Raw genomic sequence first — 23,479 nt, forward strand, 5'->3', positions numbered from 1 at the left:
GAAGCCAGAACAGCAAGAGGGATCGCTGCGCAGCGAAAGCAGTGACCCCTCTTGCTGTTCTGGCTTCTGGGATAGCTGCGCAGCCTGCATTCGCTCCATAAGACGCACACACATTTCCCCTTACTTTTTAGGAGCGAAAAGTGAGTCTTATAGAGCAAAAAATACGGTAATTATGAAAGTGATCGTTTTACTGAATGCACCTATCACAAAACTTTAGTGTACACAGAATTGTGTGCTGTTACACCTGTAATCAAATTGAGTATTTAGATTAATTCTCTTGCAAGGAGTGGGAATAGATGATGTGTGGTCCACATTTCTACCGGGAAACAATGATTAAGATCAAGCACATTCCATTAAGGTGATTACTGCCCCTTACTTACAGGCAGGCTCAAAAGAAAATGACTCTGCCTGGCCAATCAAAATGACACAACTCAAGAAAAGCCCTTGTGAGCTAAGCAAAGGATAGTCAAACACAGCAAAAAACGACAGCCTACCATTGCACATTTTGCAGGGGATTAGCATGTTGTGATGACGTCACCGATAAGCAGGCCAAAAGGTTCTGTTTCTTGACAACGTTCTTTTATTTAATTAAAAGTCTTGGGATTCTTTTGAAACTGCCCGCAGGCTGTGAAAAATTAATAGCAGCTTGCAGGGAGGGGATTCAGATTTGAATGTTAATAATTAACCCAGAACTAATTGCAACTGCATTATAGCACCACAGCAAAGTTTAATTTAATTCAAGGTATGAAAGTCTTTCCCCCAGGCAGCAGATGGCAATGAGCAGAATGTTTGCCTTGCTATGTAATAATTCAGGCAGAGTCAAAATGTTACTCCTTTGGTTGATAGATTCTCCCATATCAAAGCTCTTATCTTACTATTGACCCAAATGAGGGCACAACATCTTCAAACTAGCGTCAATTAGAGAACCCATGGATTTCTGTGATTTTCCATTCTGATTATGAAACCCACACATTTTCCTGTTGCTGACAGGGTTCCCAAATAGACAGTAGCCAGATGTGCAATTAAGCCAATTGCGCAGACCATGTTTATTCAGATTCAGACCTGCATTATAATGCTCACAGCAATTTTGATGCTTTTGAATTGGAAATGTGATGGGCAATGAATCCTGTTCTATAAATAAATAGGCATGTGATACACAGCTACGATTGGGATCCGCATTGCAGAAAACATCGTATCTGCCTCTCTGTTCAAGTCCTTGAATTTTGGGGTGCAGGAGTTAAGCACCAACCCACACGCCCCAACTCTCCACCCCACTCCCCCAGATGGAGTCACATCATGGTCTCTCTGCAGCGCTGCTGTAAAAACAGTAGCTAAGGGGGCAATCATGAAAGGGAAGTGGACCAGGTTCCCTTTGACCCTGCTGGAATTCAAACAACTGCATCCGTTGCCCAACATGCAAGATAATCCACAGAAAGGAAGATTTTGCACATCTCTAGCTAGCACAAGCAATCAGCTCATATGTGTGGTGCTTCGAGACACATTCTGATCCACAGGCAAGCAAAGATGCTTTGAAATGTGAGGCCTGTGTCAAGCATACTTGCCACTATAAGTCTTTTGCATTTAAGTCAGGCCCAGCTCACTAGCTTGCAGAACCTGGCTAGTTTGATCAAATCAAAGCTTTTTGCAACACCTCAACTCCCCACCAAGTAAATTAAGAAGACCTTTGCTAAGTCGGAGCTGCGAGGTAGTCCTAGGCAGGGACGGATTTTGGTATAATGAGGCTCTGCTTTTCCTTAAGATATCCCTATTTACACTGGAGAAATGTTGGAAGAAATGGAGTTAAGCGAAATCCTGAACCAAGGAGATAAGTAACAACGCAACCTTTAGAAGACATCTGAAGGTAGCCCTGTGTAGGGAAGCTTTTTAAAGTTTTATTATGTTTTCATTTATGTTGGAAGCCACCCAGAGTGGCTGGGGCAACCCAGTCCGATGGGTGGGGTATAAATAATAAAATTTTGATTATGGAATAGGATGTCCCTGTTTTCACTAGAGAAATATTGGAGGGTATGCTGAAGCACGTGCCCTGTTATTTTTCTTTTCCCTAAGCTCAATTTATTTGTTTTTCTGAGGGTCCATCAATGTTGTCCTCAATCTCTGCAGGATGGAATTTCAGGTGGGCACATACATGCCACGTAAATGTGGAAATTCCCCAACCTGGCATCCCAGTTTGGCATGAAGTTCTCCTTTCCCTGCCCCCCCACCTCCCCATCCAAGGTTCCCTGTGCAAGTCAAAACTTGTACCAAGGCCCGTCTCAGACTTTCTGCAAAAATCACACCGGCAGCCTCGGTATATTTTGACTGCTGACAACTCCAGGCTGCAAGCGAGACAGACACAGACTCGAGCCTTGTGTAGCCATGCCAGAGGAATGATGCCCAGAGGGGGCTTTGCCAGATAAACCTGAAAGGGGAACATTCATCCAGCAGCAGAGTCCCCGCAATGCCTCACGTGAACACCACCCTCTTCTCAATGGCAGGCTTCATCAGGGTGGACTTTGCTGGAGAAGCCAAGCCACACCCCTTCTGTCAAGAATGCCGAGCCGCTCTTGGGCAAAGTTCTCCCTTAACTGCTAGAAGACACCAGTTTGCATAGGTGCCAACTCCCTGGGGCCCAAACACCCACAAAATTCCCTATGAAGGAGCCAGGCATCCACAAATTTTGGTGCCAACTTGGCTCTGCAACTGTGGGTGCCAGGGGTCGTGGGTGCCCTGCAGTGTGCATGGCCCTGGCACAGAAATTTGTGGGTGCCCGGCCCCTTCGTGGGGAAATTTGTGGGTGCTCGGGCACCCAGGGAGTTGGCACCTAGGGCCAGGGCCAGGGCCATGCATGTTGCATTGCACCCACGGTTGTGGGGCCAAGCTGGCATCCCTGCCAGCTTGCTACAGTATGCAGTAGTAGATCATCAGCTTATACTGCTGCTGCATCTGTCTCCCTCTTTTATACATACCAAAAATGAGCAAAGCAATTAAGACGGAGTCCTTAGGAGCTGAAGGTTAGATTACTCTTTCTGCTGAAAATTGTATTGTACATAGCAGCCCTTGAATTTAAAGCTATGAATACTCTGGAACCCAAGCTAATGCATGCCCCAGCATTCCTCTGTAACCTTCTACTGCACTTTGCTTATCAGGGACTAGTCAATGTGCTATGCTTTGTGACAATGCATCTGTTAGAAGAATCCATGTGGCAACGTGTTTAGAATCATAGAATCATAGAGTTGGAAGAGACCACAAGGGCCATCGAGTCCAACCCCCTGCCAAGCAGGAAACACCATCAGAGCACTCCTGACATATGGTTGTCAAGCCTCTGCTTAAAGACCTCCAAAGGAGGAGACTCCACCACACTCCTGGGCAGCAAATTCCACTGTCGAACAGCTCTTACTGTCAGGAAGTTCTTCCTAATGTTTAGGTGGAATCTTTCCTAATGTTTAGGTGGAATCTTTCTTTCTTTGGAGCAGCAGAAAACAACCTTTCTCCCTCCTCTATGTGACATCCTTTTATATATTTGAACATGGCTATCATATCACCCCTTAACCTCCTCTTCTCCAGGCTAAACATGCCCAGCTACCTTAGCTGTTCCTCATAAGGCATCGTTTCCAGGCCTTTGACCATTTTGGTTGCCCTCCTCTGGACACGTTCCAGTTTGTCAGTGTCCTTCTTGAACTGTGATGTCCAGAACTGGACACAGTACTCCAGGTGAGGTCTGACCAGAGCAGAATACAGTGGCACTATTACTTCCCTTGATCTAGATGCTATACTCCTATTGATGCAGCCCAGAATTGCATTGGCTTTTTTAGCTGCCGCGTCACACTGTTGGCTCATGTCAAGTTTGTGGTCAACAAAGACTCCTAGATCATTTTCACATGTACTGCTCTCAAGCCAGGTTTAGATTGCTGTTGTAGTATAAACACTGACAACTAGGAAGCACTGGCCTGCGAGCGCCCCAATTGGAGAACAGCCTTTACCAAAGGTGTCATGGGTTTTGAAGACGCTCGAACTCAGGATGCAAAGGAGGAACATGCTAAGAGGAAGGCACGCTTGGCAAACCCTCACTGTGATTAACTCCCACCCAGAAACCAATATCCCCACTGTGGAAGGACGTGTGGCCTCTACAGTCACTTACAGACTCACTGTTAAGACCGTGTTTATGGAAGACAATCTTACTTGGCTATGTGAGAAGAAGAAGAAGAAGAAGAGATTGCTGTACTTAGGGCCAGTAGGGGAGACCTAGTCTCAAATCCCTACTCATGGAGTTTGCTGAGTTACCATGGATAAGTGTGTACTAGCACTCAACCAACCATTCTACACAGAGTCATTGTGATGATGGGCATATCTAGCTCATAGTCCAAGTAGATCCACTGAAATCAGTCACGATGACTAACTTGACTCCACCACTTTCAATGGGTCTGCTCCAAGTATGAAGTCAGCTAGATACTTCCCTATGAGAGGAAGTGGGAGAACTGTGGAGGCCATCATCAACTTATTGGAGGAAGATAATTGCAGAGAGGTGTTCTTGAATCCTCCTCCAAAGGCCAAACGTCTTTGGTCCAAACAATTAGAAAGCCACTGTTCTTCCACTTAAACAATGGCTTTCTAATTGTTTGGACCGAAGAGGCTTTTGGATCACAGATTATTGGTTCTAAAGAGCCTTTCAGTGGCAGGTTCCCAAATGGACTTAAAGTTTGTTTAAAGAGTTAACTTGGGCCAGGAATATTAATTCATTTCCACAAGGTCTCTGGTCCTCAGGCGCAGCTGTTTCAAGGCACCAAATTGAACAGCCACAGGGGAGTACGCACATGCACTTGAGAAAAGAGTCCTCAAGTGGAATCAGAACTGAGAAGTGCACAAACCATGATGGATAATATAATGGTCCATGAGCTTCTGCATCAGCCGAATGCCTGTTTCTCGGTCTGGTGCTTCTTTGTGGTCAATCAACCAATCGGTGAGCTCCTTGGCCACAAAGCAATTGGGGTAGGTGCGAAGGTGGTAGCGCCTGTCCTTAATAAGCTTGCCATCGTGGAGTCGAAGCCTGGAAGGGAAACAGAAAACAGGTCAAGAGCTGGATATGGAGAAATGTAAGCTTCTTTGCTTAGTCAGGAATAATCAGATGTGCAAATATAAGATGGGGACACCTGGCTTGACAGCAGGACATATGAAAAGGATCTAGGAGTCTTAGTAAGCCACAAACTTAACATGAGTCAACAGTGTGATGCAACAGCAAACAAAAGCCAATGCTATTCTAGGCTGCATCAACAGAAGTATAGTGTCCATATGAAGGGAAGTAATAATGTCACTCTATTCTGCCTTGGTCAGACAACACCTTGAATACTGTGCCCAGTTTGGGGCATCACAATTTAAGGATATTGACAAGCTGGAACATGTGCAGAGGAGGGCAACCCAGGGGATCAAAGATCTGGAAACCAAGCCTTATGAAGAACAGTTGAGGGAATAGGGTTTTGCCTGGAGAAGACAGATGTGTGATAGCCACCTTCAGATATCTTAAGGGCTATCACATGGAAGAGGGAGCAAGCTTGTTGTCTGCTGAGCCAGAGGGTAGGAACCAAATGGATCCCAATTGCAAGAAAGGTGATTCTGACTAAACATTAGGAAGAACTTTCTGATGGTAGGAGCTGTTTGATGGTGGACTGGACTGCTTCAGAAGGTGGTGGGTTTTTAACCCACTGGAGAGTTTTTAAACAGAGCTGGGATGGTGTCAGGCTTCAGGGAATCGACTTCCTCTTCCCTTTGGCAGTAGATGAGCAGAACAAAGAGAAAGGAGTCTTCTTACCAGTTAGAACTTTCAGGATCACAGTGAGAGAACAAAGAATCCATTTCCTAGGAATGAATGTGCTCCCCATTAAGGCTTCTACCCATTTCCTCCCTAGTCACCCACGTCTCTACTGCGTCTTGCAACCTAATCTCGTAACCACTGTGCTTTCTTTGCTGCCATCTTATCTGCTCTTCTTGACCTTGGGCTGAGCAGATGAATGCTTTCCAGAGACAGTGAATCTGTTAACTCTCTCCCTCTCCCAGTGTTTTTTCTCCTAACTGTTCCCCAGTCAGTATTTCCCAGCTTCTGCCTTCTGAACCATGCCCCTCTGTAAACCACTGTTCTAAATCTATACTGTACTCCTGCTCCTGGGAAGATTCAGGAGGAGGCTCCCACCATTCCTCCTCAGCACAGTCCCTGACAGATGGCGACCTGTCTTGGATTCTTTAGCTGCGATTCCTTCATTGCAGGGGGTTGGACTAGATGACCCTCGGGACCTCTTCCAACACTACAATGTCAGGATTCTACGGTGACATTTGGAATATGACGTTTCTGCACTTGAAATCTGAGCGGCAATGTCCTTTTGCTGCTGCTGCGTTAACCCTGGTGGAAACACGTCTGACTGGTCTTTGTTATGATGCCCTCTCCGGGACTCAATTAGTTCTGGCAATCACTAGTGTTGACGGAGGCTTCATATCAAGGTCAACTGTGCTGAAAAAACTATTTTGGCGGTTTCCAAAGGCCGTTCCCCTCCTCCTAACACTTTTCTTGACATTGATCACTGCACTAAACGTTCCTTCCTGACTTGCTCCACTTGCTCAAGGCCTACCCAACTCTTACTGCCATTTATTTACTGAGTTTATTTAGAACACTGACAGATTGCTTTACCAGTAAATGTTCTCAGACTGATGTACAAAGGCAACAGGAGGAAGACATTGCAAGGAAATCAAATGCTCACAATTATAGGGCGGTTTAAAGAAATAGCCGTAAGCCAAGTAGAACCTCAGAGCAGCTCAGAAGACTGAACGACAGAAGAACAACAGGTTTTAACTCTCCCTTCCAAGGATAATGAGAAAGGGGTCACACATCTCCCCATGGAAGGCTTTTCCAAAGTTCTGGGGATAGAACTGAAAACTAATTCTCCTTATAGAGACCAACCTCTGTTACAAATTACAAGGAAGGAGATCCCAACTAAACATTAGGAAGAAGAACCATTTGACAGTGGAATAGGCTACGACGGAAGATGGCAAAATCGCCTTCATTGGAGGTTTTTAAATAATAATAATAATTTTTTTTATTTATATCCCGCCCTTCCCGGTTCAGAAAACCAGACTCAGGGCAGCTGACAACAAATTTAAAACACTTAATTGATGCAACAAAAAACAGCATAAAATACAGTATAAAAGATGAATAACAATTAATTCAGAATTCAAAAATCAATTTAGGAGGTAATTCCATCCAATAAACATTAGATGATCACCAGGGCTAGCTGGCTAGATTAGTCCTATTTGGGCCAGCGAGGAGCCCAGGGGAGAATTAGCTGTGGGATCCCAGAGTGGGTAATCTTCATAAAAAGGGGAGGGGGAGGGAAGGAAAGGAAAGGAAAGGAAGGGGAATAAAAGTTCAGGCTAAGTTCAAATAGAAAGCCAGGTGGAATAGCTCTGTCTTACAGGCCCTGCGGAAGGAAGTTAAATCCTGCAGGGCCCTGGTCTCATGGGACAGAGCATTCCACCAGGTGGGAGTCATCACTGAGAAGGCCCTGGCCCTGGTGGAGGATAATCTGACTTTCTTAGGGCCCGGGACCTCTAAACTAATTATTCATGGACCTTAAGGTCCTCTGCAGGGCATACCAGGTAAGGCGGTCCCGTAAATACAAGGGCCCTAAACCACAAATAGATGTTGTATCCAAATACAGGTTGGATGGCACCCTGTTATGGATGCTTTAGTTGAGAGTCCTTCGTTGCAGAGGGTTGGACTAGATGATCCCTGAAGGTCCCTTCCAACTATACAGTTCTATTGCTCCCCATCTCAAAATCAAATCAAATCCTTCTTGTAACCCAGATCTGTCCCAAGCCTTAAACTCTTCATTTTCCCTGATGAGTTTTTGAAAACTTGCCACACTTATGTGGGCCCAAACTTGCCAACGCCTTCTTTGCCCTGCTGCAATCCAGTAAGTTTTCCAGGCTTGACGCAAGCCCTCAGCTTCAAAAGCACCTCTAAACACATCAGAGCCAAATTTACCTCTCTCTGCATGTGTTTATGAAGCCATGACCACGGGAAAGGGGGCAGAGAAGTGGAATCTATTAGATACGTCTCGCAGAGCCTCTCAAAACCCCGGAACCTAGATTAAAATAGAGTAGGCAATGGCGTAACATTGTCAAGGTCACTAGGAGAACAGAACTACCCTTGACAATCTTATTCACAGGCAAAGTCTCAGAGCATTAAACAAATATCACAAGATATCCGATACCAGAAAAACAGCCCGTAGTGCTTTTTCAAATATTGTTTTTGTTTAAACAAAGGAAGACTGTGCACCCAGCAAAACACTGCTGTGCTCTCAGAGCAAAGTGTGAAGACAAGTTATTCCTGACAACTCTCTGGGCCTTCACTCCATTTCCAGGCCTCATGTTCATGGTTCACTGCCGGTGTGCGGATACATGCTTGCACATTTGCATATAGGCCCCATCTGCACTACATATTTAAAGCAGTATCATACCACTTCTTGGGAGAAAAGCGATGACAAACCTAGACAGCGTCTTAAAAAGTAGAGACATCACCTTGCCAACAAAGGTCCGTATCGTTTTTGAATGTCTTATGTAAATTTTTTCAATTTCGTTGTTCTGTATGGGACAATGACAATAAAGATCGTATCATGTCATAAAGCTATGGTTTTCCCAGTGGTGATGTATGGAAGTAAGAGCTGGACCACAAAGAATGCTGATTGCTGAAGAATTGATGCTTTTGAAATATGGTGCTGGAGGAGACTCTTGAGAGTCCCATGGACTGCAAGAAGATCAAAACTATCCATTCTGAAGGAAATCAGCCCTGAGTGCTCACTGGAAGGACAGATCCTGAAGCTGAGGCTCCAATACTTTGGCCACCTCATGAGAAGTGAAGACTCCCTGGAAAAGACCCTGATGTTGGAGGGCCCAAGGAGAAGGGGACGACAGAGGACGAGATGGTTGGACAGTGTTCTCGAAGCTGCCAGCATGAGTTTGACCAAACTGCAGGAGGCAGTGGAAGACAGGAGTGCCTGGCGTGCTCTGGTGCATGGGGTCACGAAGAATCGGACACAACTAAACAACCATCACCACCACTTTAAACAGTCATGGCTTCCCAAGAAGAATCCTGGGAGGTGTAGCTTGTTAATGGTGCTGAGATTTTATTGGAGGCAGAAGGAAAGCTCCTCCCCACATCACTGATCACATGGTGGGGTGCACACACACTATTTGAATGGCAATGTCCAACAACTTTGGGAAGGCCCAGCCCCCTTGAATATTATATTGCAAGTCCCTAGGAGTCGGATCCCATGATTCCCATCAGAGCCACAATTCCCAGAGTTCCCTGGGAAGAGGGATTGATTGCTAAAACATCTATCAGTTATCCCTCTCCAACATCAGAGAGGCCGATCTGAGTGGCTTCTCAGTCAGTATAGCCTGAGACTCTTAATCTCTGGGTTGTTGGGCAAAAGATTCCGGCAAGATTGCAAGGGGTTGGGCTAGATGACCCTCAGGCTCCCTTTCAACACTACAATTGCATGATGCTATAATCACACATACCTCTGCCACAACAGAAATCTGATGTCACGGCCCAGCCAAAGTTGATAATTAACTGTTGGTGTTCTCTGCTAGCCCTCATATGAGTGTTTAACCTTAATCATGTGATTAAGGTATTCAACTGTAAATCTCCATTTTGAAAGGGAGTTGCCTTGGTTTTCTTGTTCACAGGAGGTCAGAGAAAAATGTGATAATGATGCCTCTCTAGGAGTGTGTAATGTGTATGGGTTGCTCGTGCGTAAGTTGCCGCCTCTCTGGGCTTTGTTGCCTTGCTAAACCTTTCAGTCTGGGCAGCCCTTCACTTTGTGGCTGCCTCAGTCGCTAGCAGAATCCGTCAGTGGCCATTTCTTAAATCTTTTCCAACATAAAAGTTGTTTGACACCCAGTCTCCTCCTACTCTCTCTGCGCGGAAGTCTTCTGCGCAGGGTGGGCATGGGTAGCGGAGGACCCATGCTCTCCCCGCTGGTGTCTGGTGAAGAGTCCTGGAGCCCTCTCGCCGATTCCCCCATCGGCCCCTCTATATCCCTGGTGTTGCGCTGATTTGCTTCCCCATCTGCGGAGCTGCCTCTCTCCCTGCTGGGCCCTTCTCCAGCATCATTTGAGAGCCTTCCCTCCGCCTCTAGCTCCGATGTCAGTTCCCTGACAGAGTGCAAGGCCTTAGGCTGGATACAGGCTTATGCAAGCTATGGGAGAGACTGAGTTTTGCTGTGATGGTAATTATATATTTAAAAAGAAGAACCTATGCTTGAATATGCATATGCTTTATACAATAATTCAAATGTATCATTGATTATTTTTGTATCTGTTTTGAAGTAGTTCTGGTTAGCAAAACTTCGAATAAAATTTATGGGTCTGGACAATTTTTATTCCAAAAGGAATCAGCTTTTATGCATCCAGTTGCTTCAAGCTGTGCAATATTCATATCTGCAATAGGTCTTTGGGTTGTGAAGTTTCTACCAACCAGTTTCATTTCCATTTTTATTAGCTTTATTGTGGCATTGCATCTTTGTGTTGTGCAGTGCCTTGGCATATTTTCATGAAACTGCAGGTTTATTTAAATAAATGAAACAAAAGCCCAAGTGAAAGCAATATGCACATGTATTTTGTCTGCACATTCAGGACTTGGGAAACCCATGCCAACTGGAGGCTCCATGGTTGCATAGACTAGAGATGCTGGAAAGTTTTTCCCAAGCAAAGTGAAGGTAAGAACTGCAGCAGCAGAAATATATATATATATATTGCATAAAATCTATACACCACTTGACTGTAAAAAAAAACCTCAAAGCAGTTTGCAAAATTACTGTTGTTATTTATTAAATCTACATACCACCCTTCAGCTGAAGATCTCAGAGCAGAGCATAAAAAGGCAAAATAAAAATACGTAATAAAAACAAGAGCAAAAACAAAACAATACCCCCCCCCCAAAAAAACCCCACATTTAAAAGGGCATAGAATGTTAACCAGTCAAAGAGCTGGTTGAAGAGGAACGTTTTCAACTGGTCCCTAAAGATGTATAAAAACAACAACAACAATTTATATGAAGTGTTGAAAGCGGCCTTGCATTTGACTGCCCGGACAGCATCAACAGCACAAATCAGCACGAGTATGTAATAAAATAGTAGATCTGGTGGGGCCCAAAATTACAAATACAGTGGTACCTCGGGTCAAGAACTTAATTCGTTCCGGAGGTCCGTACTTAACCTGAAACTGTTCTTAACTTGAAGCACCACTTTAGCTAATGGGGCCTCCTGCTGCTGCCACGTCGCCGGAGCACGATTTCTGTTCTCATCCTGAAGCAACGTTCTTAACCTGAAGCACTATTTCTGGGTTAGTGGAGTCTGTAACCTGAAGCGTATCTAACCTGAAGTGTATGTAACCCGAGGTACCGCTGTACTTAAAAAGAAAGAACGTCAAGCTGAAAGCAGTCTGCAGGATTTTATTTTGTGTGCAGCACTTAGGTTTCCAGTGGCTCTGTAAACAGTAAATATCATTATTCACCAGAAGAGAGTCTACTCCTATATTTGCTTCCCAATAAAAGCACATGGAATGTGATCTTTCCAAATCCTTTCCCTGCCAACAGCTGGCTTGAGCCAAACCTGGTAAAGATGAGTTTTACATGGGCTGCTTTTGACCCCAACCCAGCGCACTCCCTCCCGCCACCTGCCACAAAATTATAGACCAGGACAATCTTCCTCCGTTCTATAGCAGAAGGCAGTAATCACGGCCTGCGTTCACCTTGCCTGCACCTACAAACACCGTCCTCAGGCAGTGGAGCCACCGTCCTGAAATGCCCTCTATGGTTCAGAAAACCCACAAGCATTCTTCACACTCGACAGCTTCTGGAATTCCGGCCATGATTTCTGTTTGATGGACCTGGTTCGTGGAATGTTTTTCACTTGGCAAGGGTTGCCGTCCATCGGGGGCCTGCTCAAAAGAGGCCTTTGCAAAACAATTCTGGCATTGAAGTAGGGCTGCCATACGTCCAGTTTTCCCGGACATCACTGGGATTCCAAAGGTGTCATGGACGTCCAGAGGGAATTTCCCAAAGGTGACGCTTTGTTCTAGATCTTAGAGAAGTGAATAAAAAAAACCGTGGGATTTTTTTGGGGGGGGGAGAAGCTCAACAAATTTTGGGGTGTCCTGGTGTCAGAGGCTGCCTCAGGTCTCAGCTCACAAAAGACCAACGCCAAGCTCTTCTTATATACAGGGATGTTTATTGCAGTTCATTATAGATTCCACAACCGAGGCGTGCAGCCCCGTGTCTTTAACGTCAGACGTTTGAAGTCCCCTCTGACTCGCTCCCGCCCCTGCACCAACTTAAGAGGCTTGTGCTAGACCACCTCTTCCTGTCTTTCCTTTTCCGCAGGGTCTTTCTGCCCCCCTGGGTTCCTTCCCTCCTGCTCTCTCCTGAAGCGGATTCCTGAGATGCCTGTTCCCCCCTCCTTCGTGCTTTGGGGCTGGGCTCCTCCTCCGGGCTTTCTTCATTTCCGCGCGCCTCCACATTTGAACTTGGCGCGCGCTCGCTACCCCTGACCTTCCTTTTGACACTGACACTACTCCCTGTACTACTCTCCCCCTCTTCCGGCAGGACGTTCTCCCCAGATCTCCTTCCCCTGTCTCTTTCCTGCTCCGCTCCGTGTGTCACACTGGGAACCCCCCTCTCTTCCCTTCGTTCCTGCTGGGAAGCCGGCCCCGATCTCCCACTCCCGCTCGGGGTTTCCCTGCTGCTTCCCTGCTCCTGGCAGGTCCCCCCTGTGACCCCCCTTGTCCTGACTAGGGGCGCCCCCTCCTGAGAATCCTCCGATTCACTTGAGAGACTCATGGAAGATCTCAAGTCATTGTCATCCTCTTCCTCACTGTCCTGGGATTCTTCCTCGTCGCTCTCCGTCTCCTCCCTCACCTGTGTCTCTGTCTCTGAACCCCTGACATCCATCCCCCCCTCGAAGCCCCCCCTTCCCCCCTCCCGCTGCTCGGGCGCAGGTTCCGGGGGCTCCGTCGTTGCGGAGGTCGCTGCCGGACACACGTCGTCGACGTCGATCTCCTCTGCTTCCAGTTCATTGTTTGTGTACTCGAACCCATTGTCCTCTCCCAACATGTTCACGTCCTCCCCTCCCCCTGTTGCCTGGGTGGGGTCTGCTTGCCAAGGACCCACCCGCCACCTCATGCGCCAGTCCTCTTCTGGTTGATCGTCCCACCAGTAAGAAGGGTCGGTGTCCACCCCCGAACACGATCCCCTTGGAGGGCTCGACTCTGGCGTCGTCTCCTCTGCGGAGGAGAACCCTCGGAAGGTGCTGGCGGAAAGTGTGGGCGTAAAAAGCCAATCGTCGAAAAACTGTGCTGGCATGGGCCTGTGTGGGAAAAGGGCATGGAACTCGTCCTTGAGGAGGGGTTCGTCCAAAGCGTAGTCTGGCACCCAACTGTTGGTGCTGGCCGGGGCGCCCTCCCTGGCGAGAAAATATTCTACTCCCTCTTCCCCCCATCTCGAGTCCAGAATCTCTGTGACCTCGTTGACTGGTTCGTCCTTAGGTGACCTCCCCCTCTTGGGCGACTCCCTGCTTGGTTCTGGTGCCGTCCCTGACTCCTGAAATCTGTGTGGGGCCTTGTAGGGGGTGAGCATCGACCTATGAAAGACCGGGTGCATTCTGGAACCCTCGGGGAGGGTCAATCGAAACGCTACGGGATTGATCCTGGCCTCAACTTGGTACGGCCCTAGTTGCCTGTGTCCTAGCTTCTTTTTAGCTAACGACTTGGCCGGCACCGCTTGGGCCGCTAACCATACCCAGTCTCCCACCTGGATGTCTTCCCCCTCCCTCCTGTGTTTGTCCGCCTGCACCTTATAGGCTTGTTTAGCTAACTCTAAATGTCTCCGTAGCTCGTCGTGCACCTCCTGCAATTCTGCTGCGAAATGGTCGGCTTCCTGTGGCTCCCCCTCCCCCGTCGTTACGAGCCCCGGGAAGGTTCTGGGATGCCTTCCATTGTTAGCAAAGAACGGCGTCACCCCCGTAGACGCGTGCTTCGTGTTGTTGTAGGCAAACTCAGCCATCGGCAGGTAATCCACCCAAGCCGCGGGTCGCTGATTGGCGTAACATCTCAGGTACTGCTGCATGATCGCGTTGACCCTCTCTGCTTGGCCGTTGGTCTGCGGATGTCTCGCCGACGACAGGTTGATTTTGACGTGCAGGATCCCTAGGAGCTTCCGCCAGAAACTGGACACAAACTGGCGCCCCCTGTCAGACAGAATGGACCGTGGCAAGCCATGCACCTTGAACACGTGGTCGATGAACAGTTTGGCTGTCTGCTCCGCTGTCGCCACCTTCGCACAAGGAATGAAATGCGCCATCTTGGTGAACAGGTCTACAACCACAAGCACCGCCGTCTTGCCTCGCGAACTGGGCAGATCAGTGACAAAGTCCAGCGCCACCCTCTCCCACGGTTGCAGTGGCGTTTCCAGTGGTTCCAGCAGTCCCGCTGGCTTCTGGTGCACTGGCTTGGACCTTTGGCACGTGTCACACCTGGCGACGTACTCCGCGACCTCCCCTCGCATCTGGGGCCACCAAAAGTCTCTGGCCACTAATTCTGTCGTCTTTTCCTTGCCGAAGTGGCCAGCGCTGGGTGCGTCGTGCAACTGCTGCAGAACTTTCGCGCGGAGATCGTCTCCCGGAATGTAGAGAGCACCTTTACGGGTCAGCAGGCCGTCGCGTATCTGGAACTCGTCGTCCTTCGCTGTGCCCCTCCGCACCTCTTCCATCTTGGACTGTGCGAATGGATCCGCCTGCAACGCGTGACGCACCGCCTCCAGGTCCACGGCGGCTGAAGCGCACGCCCACGCCTGCGGTGCAAAAATGTGCTTGGCTGCCACCGGTGCCGCTGCCTCGAGATACTGCGGTTTCCTGGAGAGCGCATCTGCTATGACATTGTTGTCGCCTGGGATGTACTCTATCCTGAAATCGAAATCCGCAAAGAACTCTGCCCAGCGTATGTGCCTCTGGCTCTGTAGCTTCGCCGTGCGCCAGTACTCTAGGTTCTTGTGGTCCGTGCGGACCTGCACGGTGTGCTTGGCTCCGATGAGAAAGTGCCTCCACGCCTTGAAAGCTGCGTGGATGGCCAGCAACTCCCTGTCCCAAATGGTGTAGTTCTGCTCCGACTTGCTGAGCTTCCGGGAGTAGAAAGCACAGGGCCTCCAGTTTCCCTGCGGGTCTTCCTGTAAGAGGACGGCCCCCACCGCTCTGTCAGATGCGTCAGTCTCCACCCTCATGGGCCTGCCAGGATTCACGTGTAGCAGCTGTTCTTCGGACGCGAAGAGACTCTTAAGTCTCCTGAAGGACTGCTCCGCTTGGTCCGTCCAGGTGAACTTCTTCTTCTTGGAGCTGAGAGTGTCCGTGATAGCTGCCGTCTCCTTGGCGAAACCCTTGATGAACTTGCGGCAAAAGTTGGCGAAGCCGACGAACCTCTGGACCTCTTTCCGATTTCGCGGGCTCTTCCAGTCCAACACCGCGCGGACCTTGGCACTGTCCATGGCTAGTCCCCTGTCGGACAGCCTATAGCCCAGAAAATCCACCTCCGTCACGTCGAATTGGCACTTCTCCAACTTGGCGTAGAGCCTGTGCTCCCGTAGCCTCTGCAGGACCTCCTTCACGTCGCTCTCGTGAGCCTCCGGCGATTCTGAGAAGATCAGAATGTCGTCGAGGAAACATACGCACTTCTTGTAGAGGAGTCCCGCCAGCACATGATGCATAAAAGCTTGGAAAAAGTGGGAGCCATTTTGGAGACCAAACGGCATAACTCTGTATTCGTAGGTGCCCAACGGCGTGAACATGGCCGTCTTCCACTCATCACCCTCTCGCACACGTATGAGATTGTAAGCTCCGCGGAGATCCAACTTGGTGAAGATCTTCCCTTTCCGCACCGTCGCGAGCAGGTCGTCGATCTTGGGCATGGGAAAGGCCGCGGGCTTTGTTTTTGAGTTTATGAATCTGAAGTCTACGATGAGCCTCTTTTGGGGCGTGTCCTTCTTCTTCACAAAAAACACAGGACTGCCCCCTACAGCCTTCGATTCTCGGATGAATCCCCGCTGCAGATTGTGGTCTATGAATTCCCGGAGCTCCTGCAGCTCCTCCTCGGACATGGAATACAGCTTCACAGGCGGCAGCGTTGTCCCTGGCAAGAGGTCAATAGCGCAATCGTAGGGCCGGTGAGGTGGCAATTGGTCAGCCTCCTTTTCGCAGAAAACCTCCAAAAACCCCTTGTACTTGAGGGGTACTGCTTGCGCCATGCTGAGACGTAGCTGCTGCCCCTCCTCTTGGCCCTCCTCCTCCTGACCGGTCTGGATGCAATGCTGCGCGCAATAGGACGAGCCGAAGGTGAGCTGCCGCTGGTACCACGCCATGGTCGGGCTGTGCCTATCCAGCCAACTCATGCCTAACACTATAGGCGTGTCTGACAGGCGGGTGACGTTGAAACTGATGACTTCTCGGTGATTGCCAATCTGCATCACCATGGGCGGCGTCTGTTGTACCACTTGCCCCCCCAGCAGTTTCCTGCCATCCACTGTGACGACGTTCAATGGCAGCGTGGCTGGCAGAAGCTCTATGCGATGCTGCTTGACGAACTGCACCCCCACGAAGTCTGCGTTGCTCCCACTGTCAATTGTGATGGGGACCTCCAGGGTGCGTCCATTAGGTAGCTGGAGGGTTGCAGTGAGCTGCACTACAGGTTTGGGTGGCAGGGGGTCTGTAGGCTGCAAAAGCGCTGGGGACTGCTCTACTGACTTGCCTGGCTGTGCCCCAACATTGCTGATTCCAGCCAGGCATTGTCGTTTCCCTGAAACAGCTCTTCATGCTGTGCTGCTGCATTTACTGTTGCCAAGGCTGCAGTGTGCTGCCGGAGCCTCTGGGGACACTCTTTCGCCATGTGCGTTGTACAGTCACAGACGTAACACTTCCTGTTCCCTCTAGGAGGCTTCTTCTTGACTGTTCCGGACGCTGGGGCTCCGGCCACTGACTGAGCCTTAGCACTCCCCAGTTCCATAGGCTCCTCCCCTGGCTGCAGCTGAGGGGAGAGACGCGGACGTCCTGGATCTCTGGGAAAGAAAGGAGGCACTCTGGGCGGTGCGTGAAGCTGGCTACCCCCCTCATTGCGCCAAGGGCGTTCTTCCTGGCGCACTCCAATGGCAAGCGCTCGCTGCACCACGTCTGCCAGGGTTTTAGGTCTGTCCCCCCTAGCCAACTCGTCCTTCACAGGGCCAGATAGCCCCTCCCAAAATAAGTCTCTGACAGCCAAAGAATCCTTCTCCCAGCGCAGCACATTCAGCAAGGCGAAGAAGCGAGCATGATACTGACGTACGGAAGCCTTGCCTTGCCTTAAACCATGGATCTGATGGCGTGCCACATCCACATCCACACTAGACTGGAAGCAAGCGTCCATGCATTTGATAAATTCATCAGAGTCCCTTCGAGCAGGACAATCCTCACGCCACAGATTGCGCAACCAAGCCCTCGCTTCCCCATGCAAGTGGGAAACAATGAACCCCACTTTCTCTTCCTCATCTTTAAAGTCGTCGCGAAGCAAGTGCAACGCATATTCTACGTCTGCTTTAAAACTGGGGTATTGCTGCAGGTTCCCATCGAAGTGGGCTACCAAGTTGCCCCCTCTTCTGCCCAGTGCTACTCCAGCCGCTTTGGTCCCCGGGAACCCCACCTGGCATGCATGATCCCACCTGGCTTGCAGATCTTGGCACCGCTTTTCTGCCTCTTCCCCCTTCTTCTGGGAGACCACTACCTCAGTGGTAAGCCGGGAGACTGCGTTGCGTAGCTCAGCTATCTGCTGCTCCATACTCAGGGCTGCCAAACTTCGTGAGCTTTGCAAAAAAAAATTTTGCGTAGTTTTGGAGGGGACTTACTGTCAGAGGCTGCCTCAGGTCTCAGCTCACAAAAGACCAACGCCAAGCTCTTCTTATATACAGGGATGTTTATTGCAGTTCATTATAGATTCCACAACCGAGGCGTGCAGCCCCGTGTCTTTAACGTCAGACGTTTGAAGTCCCCTCTGACTCGCTCCCGCCCCTGCACCAACTTAAGAGGCTTGTGCTAGACCACCTCTTCCTGTCTTTCCTTTTCCGCAGGGTCTTTCTGCCCCCCTGGGTTCCTTCCCTCCTGCTCTCTCCTGAAGCGGATTCCTGAGATGCCTGTTCCCCCCTCCTTCGTGCTTTGGGGCTGGGCTCCTCCTCCGGGCTTTCTTCATTTCCGCGCGCCTCCACATTTGAACTTGGCGCGCGCTCGCTACCCCTGACCTTCCTTTTGACACTGACACTACTCCCTGTACTACTCTCCCCCTCTTCCGGCAGGACGTTCTCCCCAGATCTCCTTCCCCTGTCTCTTTCCTGCTCCGCTCCGTGTGTCACACTGGGAACCCCCCTCTCTTCCCTTCGTTCCTGCTGGGAAGCCGGCCCCGATCTCCCACTCCCGCTCGGGGTTTCCCTGCTGCTTCCCTACTCCTGGCAGGTCCCCCCTGTGACCCCCCTTGTCCTGACTAGGGGCGCCCCCTCCTGAGAATCCTCCGATTCACTTGAGAGACTCATGGAAGATCTCAAGTCATTGTCATCCTCTTCCTCACTGTCCTGGGATTCTTCCTCGTCGCTCTCCGTCTCCTCCCTCACCTGTGTCTCTGTCTCTGAACCCCTGACACCTGGTTTTTACTTTTTGAAATATGGCAACCCTATATTGAAATAAATAAATTACCAGGCTTCTAGCCCTTATGAGCGTAGCATTATATACCGTATTTTTCGCCCTATGGGACACACTTTTCCCCCTCCAAAAATGAAGGGGAAATCTGTGTGCGTCCTATGGGGCAAATGCAGGCTTCAGGAAGCTATCCGCAAGCCTTGGGAGCCCTTGGGAGTTCCCGTGGGGCTCCCAAGGCTTGCGCACAGCAGCCTGCAGCCCGAAACCTGGGGAGCGCAGCGCTGCACACCCCGGGCTTCGGGCAGCTCTCCACAAGCCGTGGGAGCCCGGCGGGAAGTCGCGCCGGACTCCCAAGGCTTGCGGAGAGCTGCCTGCATCCCGAAGCCTGGGGCGCGCTGAGCAGCGTGCCCCGGGCTTCAGGCAGATATCCACAAGCCTGGGGAGACCGGGGCGACTTCCCGCCAGGCTCCCTAGGCTTGTGGATAGCAGCCTGTTCTGGGGGCTGGGGTCGGGGGAAGCTCGGGCTTCCCCCGCCCCAGCCCCGCGCCTGGGGGGGGGAAATAATTTTTTTTCTTTATTTCTCCCCCAAAAAACTAGGTGTGCCCTATGGGCCGGTGCGCCCAATGGGGCGAAAAATACGGTATACTTTTGTATTTTATTTTGACAAAGTAATAATCATAAATAAATAAGAATAAAAATGTCCACCCCACCAACGAGACCATTCCATAGGAACTATCCAAGCTCCCAAAATTTCAACACCTCTTGCGATGGTTTGACCAGCGTTGTATTTATAAACCTGCAGATTGTGCCTGTAAAAGTATGATTAGGAAGGAGAAAAACTTCTTTTCCACACGATGCATAATCTTAAACCTCTCCTCTTGCTCGCCTTTCCTCTAAACTACCGTATTTTTCGCTCTATAACACGCACCAGACCATAACATGCACGTAGTTTTTAGAGGAGGAAAACAAGAAAAAAAATATTCTAAACGAAATAGTGGATATATGATTTTTGTGGTTCATGCTGTGGCCACAGACATGTGATCTGACAGTGAGTTTGGAGTAGCCCACTGCAAAAATCCTGAGGGTCCATGTGGATCCATGCTTTGTAACCACGGAGGAGGGAAGGAAGGGGAACTATGGATCCTCTGCTCATGACTGCAGCAGATCCCCCCCGCCACCCGCAGGCATTCGCTCCATAACACGCACAGACATTTCCCCTTACTTTCTAGGAGGAAAAAAGTGAGTGTTATGGTGCAAAAAATACAGTAAATTCCCCAAATTTTGCCACCTTTCTTCTCAATACCCTTAATCAGTTTTGTGCCCCTTTTCCGAGCCTGTTCCCTTTCTATAATACCCTTTCTATGGTGATGCTGCCCCCCCAAAATACCTAAGTATTCCAAGGGCAGTTGCACCAAATGTTACTCTAATGAAAGTCTTATTTTCAGCTCCATTCCTAGTGATCCCTAGTGGGTCAGCAACTTCATCATCAAGTTTGTTGCTGTTGCTGGTATCTGTCTTGTCTCGAGAGGCAATGGAGTGTGCCTCCAGTGGTGCAGTCAAACTGCTTTGTTAGCAGCACCAAAGCAACCTTCCATAGTGTGCAAGCCTGGGCAGGGTGTACGGAGGTCCTGGGGTACCCAGACGACAAGACCCTCCTCTTGACCTCGCTGGTGTGGTTCAAAGGAAAGCAGAGCAAGACGTTTGGCACCAGCTTGGCTGCAGGAGTCGCCGGAAGGAAGCATACAAGGCACCATCCAAACATCTTAGGGACTGCGCTCAGGATTGGTTTAGCATTTGCTCCGTGTCCTATCCCTCTGTCAAAGATCTCTTACAAGGCAGCAGATGTTCAGGACCAGAGTTTTCCTCCTCCTAGATGGGCTACCTTACCAGGTTGATGGAGGATAGGACTTGAACCAATGGCTTTAAGCTACAAGATTCCAACTAAACATTAGGAAGCACTTTCTGACGGCAAGAGCTGCTCGATAGCAGCATGGTCTCCTTCAGAAGCTGGTGGTCTCTGTTTCGATGGAGGTTTTTAAGCAGAGGCTGGATGGCCACCTCTCAGGGACTCTTTAGCTATGATTCCTGCATTGCAGGTAGGTGGCCTAGATGACCCTTGGGTGCCATCCAATTCTTACAGTTCTATTATGATGATGATGATAATAAATAAAGTCAAATAACCTTTATTGGGAGGGACGCGGGTGGCGCTGTGGGTTAAACCACAGAGCCTAGGACTTGCCGATCAGAAGGTCGGCAGTTCGAATCCCCGCAACAGGGTGAGCTCCCGTTGCTCGGTCCCTGCTCCTGCCAACCTAGCAGTTCGAAACCACATCAAAATGCAAGTAGATAAATAGGTACCACACCAGCTGGAAGGTAAACGGCGTTTCCGTGTGCTGCTCTGGTTCGCCAGTCATGCTGGCCACGACCCGGAAGCTGTACGCCGGCTCCCTCGGCCAATAAAGCAAGATGAGCACCGCAACCCCAGAATCGGTCATCTCGCTTTATTGGACTTAATGGTCAGGGGTCCCTTTACCTTTACCTAACCTTTATTGGCATCACATAAGAACATTCAGAATACATTTAAAATAGGCCAGTGCCTATCTTTCTTTTATGCTGGCTAAGCATTTGTTTTTCAGCAGACAAAGATACCTTACTCAGTGAAGTTTTGTCTGACTCCTTCCCTTCCGCAGGGCTACAACTGTTTTGTACAAAGATACGGCAACTTGGGCTTTCAGAGGATCTCCTGGGTGCTGTGGCTCTCCCAGTCGCCAAGACCATGTTAAAAACTAGGCTGTGGGACATAGATTGCCAGGAACTAATCTCAGCTGCGGAAAAAATATGCTCCCCTCTTTATTTTTGACTCTCTGGGGCGCAGGAATTTAATCTTAATTATTTACAATTTTTGTTTAATCCACAAGAAAGAAGGGCCTTTTCGCTGGCTAGGTTCATTTCTAATCTTTCTAACCTCCTTTGGAGTAGGTTTGCGGGTTTGGCAGGAGATAGGATCTGCCCATGCGATGCCCACCTGGTGGAAACTCTAGCTTAACTGTAAAATATATGATGATCTCCGTCAACAATTTCTAGACCATCTATGTATTCCAACATGGAAACCAGAGACGGAGGTTATGTGATTCTTATTATAGGGGAGAGACCAGGAGCTCACCAAGACAGTAGCTAAGTTCCTCTATTTGATCTTTTGTTGCCAAAGTATGCTACAGGATCCTGCCCTTGCTGGAAACCCTCAGAGATGATTGCTCGCCCCTTCTGCCCTTTGGCGGGTGACTGTGCCATGATGATAATAGATCAGGGACCACCTCGCATTTAGTCAGTGTAATCACCTTGCCGAGACATCACCTTGCTGACCAAGGTCCGTAAAGTTAAAGCTATGGTTTTCCCAGTAGTGATGTATGGAAGTGAGAGCTGGACCATAAAGAAGGCTGATCGCCAAAGAATTGATGCTTTTGAATTCTGGTGCTGGAGGAGACTCTTGAGAGTCTCATGGACTGCAAGAAGATCAAACCTCTCCATTCTGAAGGAAATCAGCCCTGAGTGCTCACTGGAAGGACAGATCCTGAAGCTGAGGCTCCAGTACTTTGGTCACCTCGTGAGAAGAGAAGACTCCCTGGAAAAGACCCTGATGTTGGGAAAGATGGAGGACACAAGGAGAAGGGGACGGCAGGGGACGAGATGGTTGCATAGTGTTCTTGAAGCTACCAGCATGAGTTTGACCAAACTGCGGGAGGCAGTGGAAGACACGAGTGCCTGGCGTGCTCTGGTCCAGGGGGTCACAAAGAGTCGGACACGACTAAATGACTAAACAACAACAACAAACCCTCCTTTTGCAATTGTGACTTACATTTGCACAAAGGTTTAAAAGAAATAAAATAACAGAGGCATCTTAAGCCTGGGATCTGTCTCTCTTTGGCTGGCTTGCAACCGAGTACTGGAAAGTGACAGCCAGCCACTTCCAAAAGGGAGGAAAAAGCAAACGAATGGGGAACCCTGAAAGAGAGAAGTCTCAAGTGCAAAGGACATACCTCAGTTGCTCCCCTGCGATCATGACCTCAGCTCGGTGATGCTTCTCCGTTGCTTTTTGCTTCAGGATGCTGCCGAGGTTTTCCATCCCGTCCGGTCCTTGAAAGCTGTTTGGGGAAGCCGGGTGGGAGGACAGCTCCATCTCGCAGGCTCCTTGGCAGCTAGGGCTGGCTTCCCGCCACCGGTGGCTGCTTCTCTGCCTTTCTGTTTACAGTGGAGTTTCCTGCCAGAGTCCTCTCGTTAGCACTTCATTTGGAAGAGCCAGTTCAGGCTGCTTGAAGTTTCCTGGGAAAGCAGAGAGAGAGAGAGGGAGAGGGAGAGAGAGAGAGGCGGGACCATACTGAAGGAGGTTGAAGGAGGCCTGCCCTCCACTTTCCCACAGATGCTGCTCCACCTTAAGTTGGAAACAGGTAGGTACACAGGAAGTGAAGAACAGATCCCACCCCCCAGAGAAGAAGGGCAACACCTAAGGTCTTTTGGGGGGTGGGATGCGGGTGGTGCTGTGGTTTAAACCACAGAGCCTAGGACTTGCCGGTTAGAAGGTCGGTGGTTTGAGCCCCAGGAACGGGGTGAGCTCCCATTGCTCGGTCCCTGTTCCTGCCAACCTAGCAGTACGAAAGCACGCCAAAGTGCAAGTAGATAAATAGGTACCGCTCTGGTGGGAAGGTAAACGGCATTTCCGTGCACTGCTCTGGTTCGCCAGA

General features: G+C 49.5%; 1 protein-coding gene across 2 annotated transcripts in view; it reads right to left on the bottom strand.

Annotated features, from left to right (window-relative positions):
• Positions 1–23,085, bottom strand: part of LOC310708792 (DEP domain-containing mTOR-interacting protein-like) — a 40,430-nt gene extending 17,345 nt beyond the window's left edge. For both annotated transcript variants that reach the window (XM_083507609.1, XM_083507608.1), the window contains exons 1-2: positions 22,778–23,085; positions 4,866–5,044 (exon numbers count right to left, since the gene is read on the bottom strand). In XM_083507609.1, coding sequence (XP_083363735.1) covers positions 4,866–5,044; positions 22,778–22,917 — 319 coding nt within the window. In that variant the 5' untranslated portion in view covers positions 22,918–23,085. The remainder of the gene's footprint in view (positions 1–4,865; positions 5,045–22,777) is intronic.
• Positions 23,086–23,479: the final 394 nt, after the last annotated feature.

The sequence above is a fragment of the Podarcis liolepis genome (assembly GCF_965112155.1).
Source record: "Podarcis liolepis genome assembly, chromosome: 6".
NCBI lineage: Eukaryota > Metazoa > Chordata > Lepidosauria > Squamata > Lacertidae > Podarcis > Podarcis liolepis.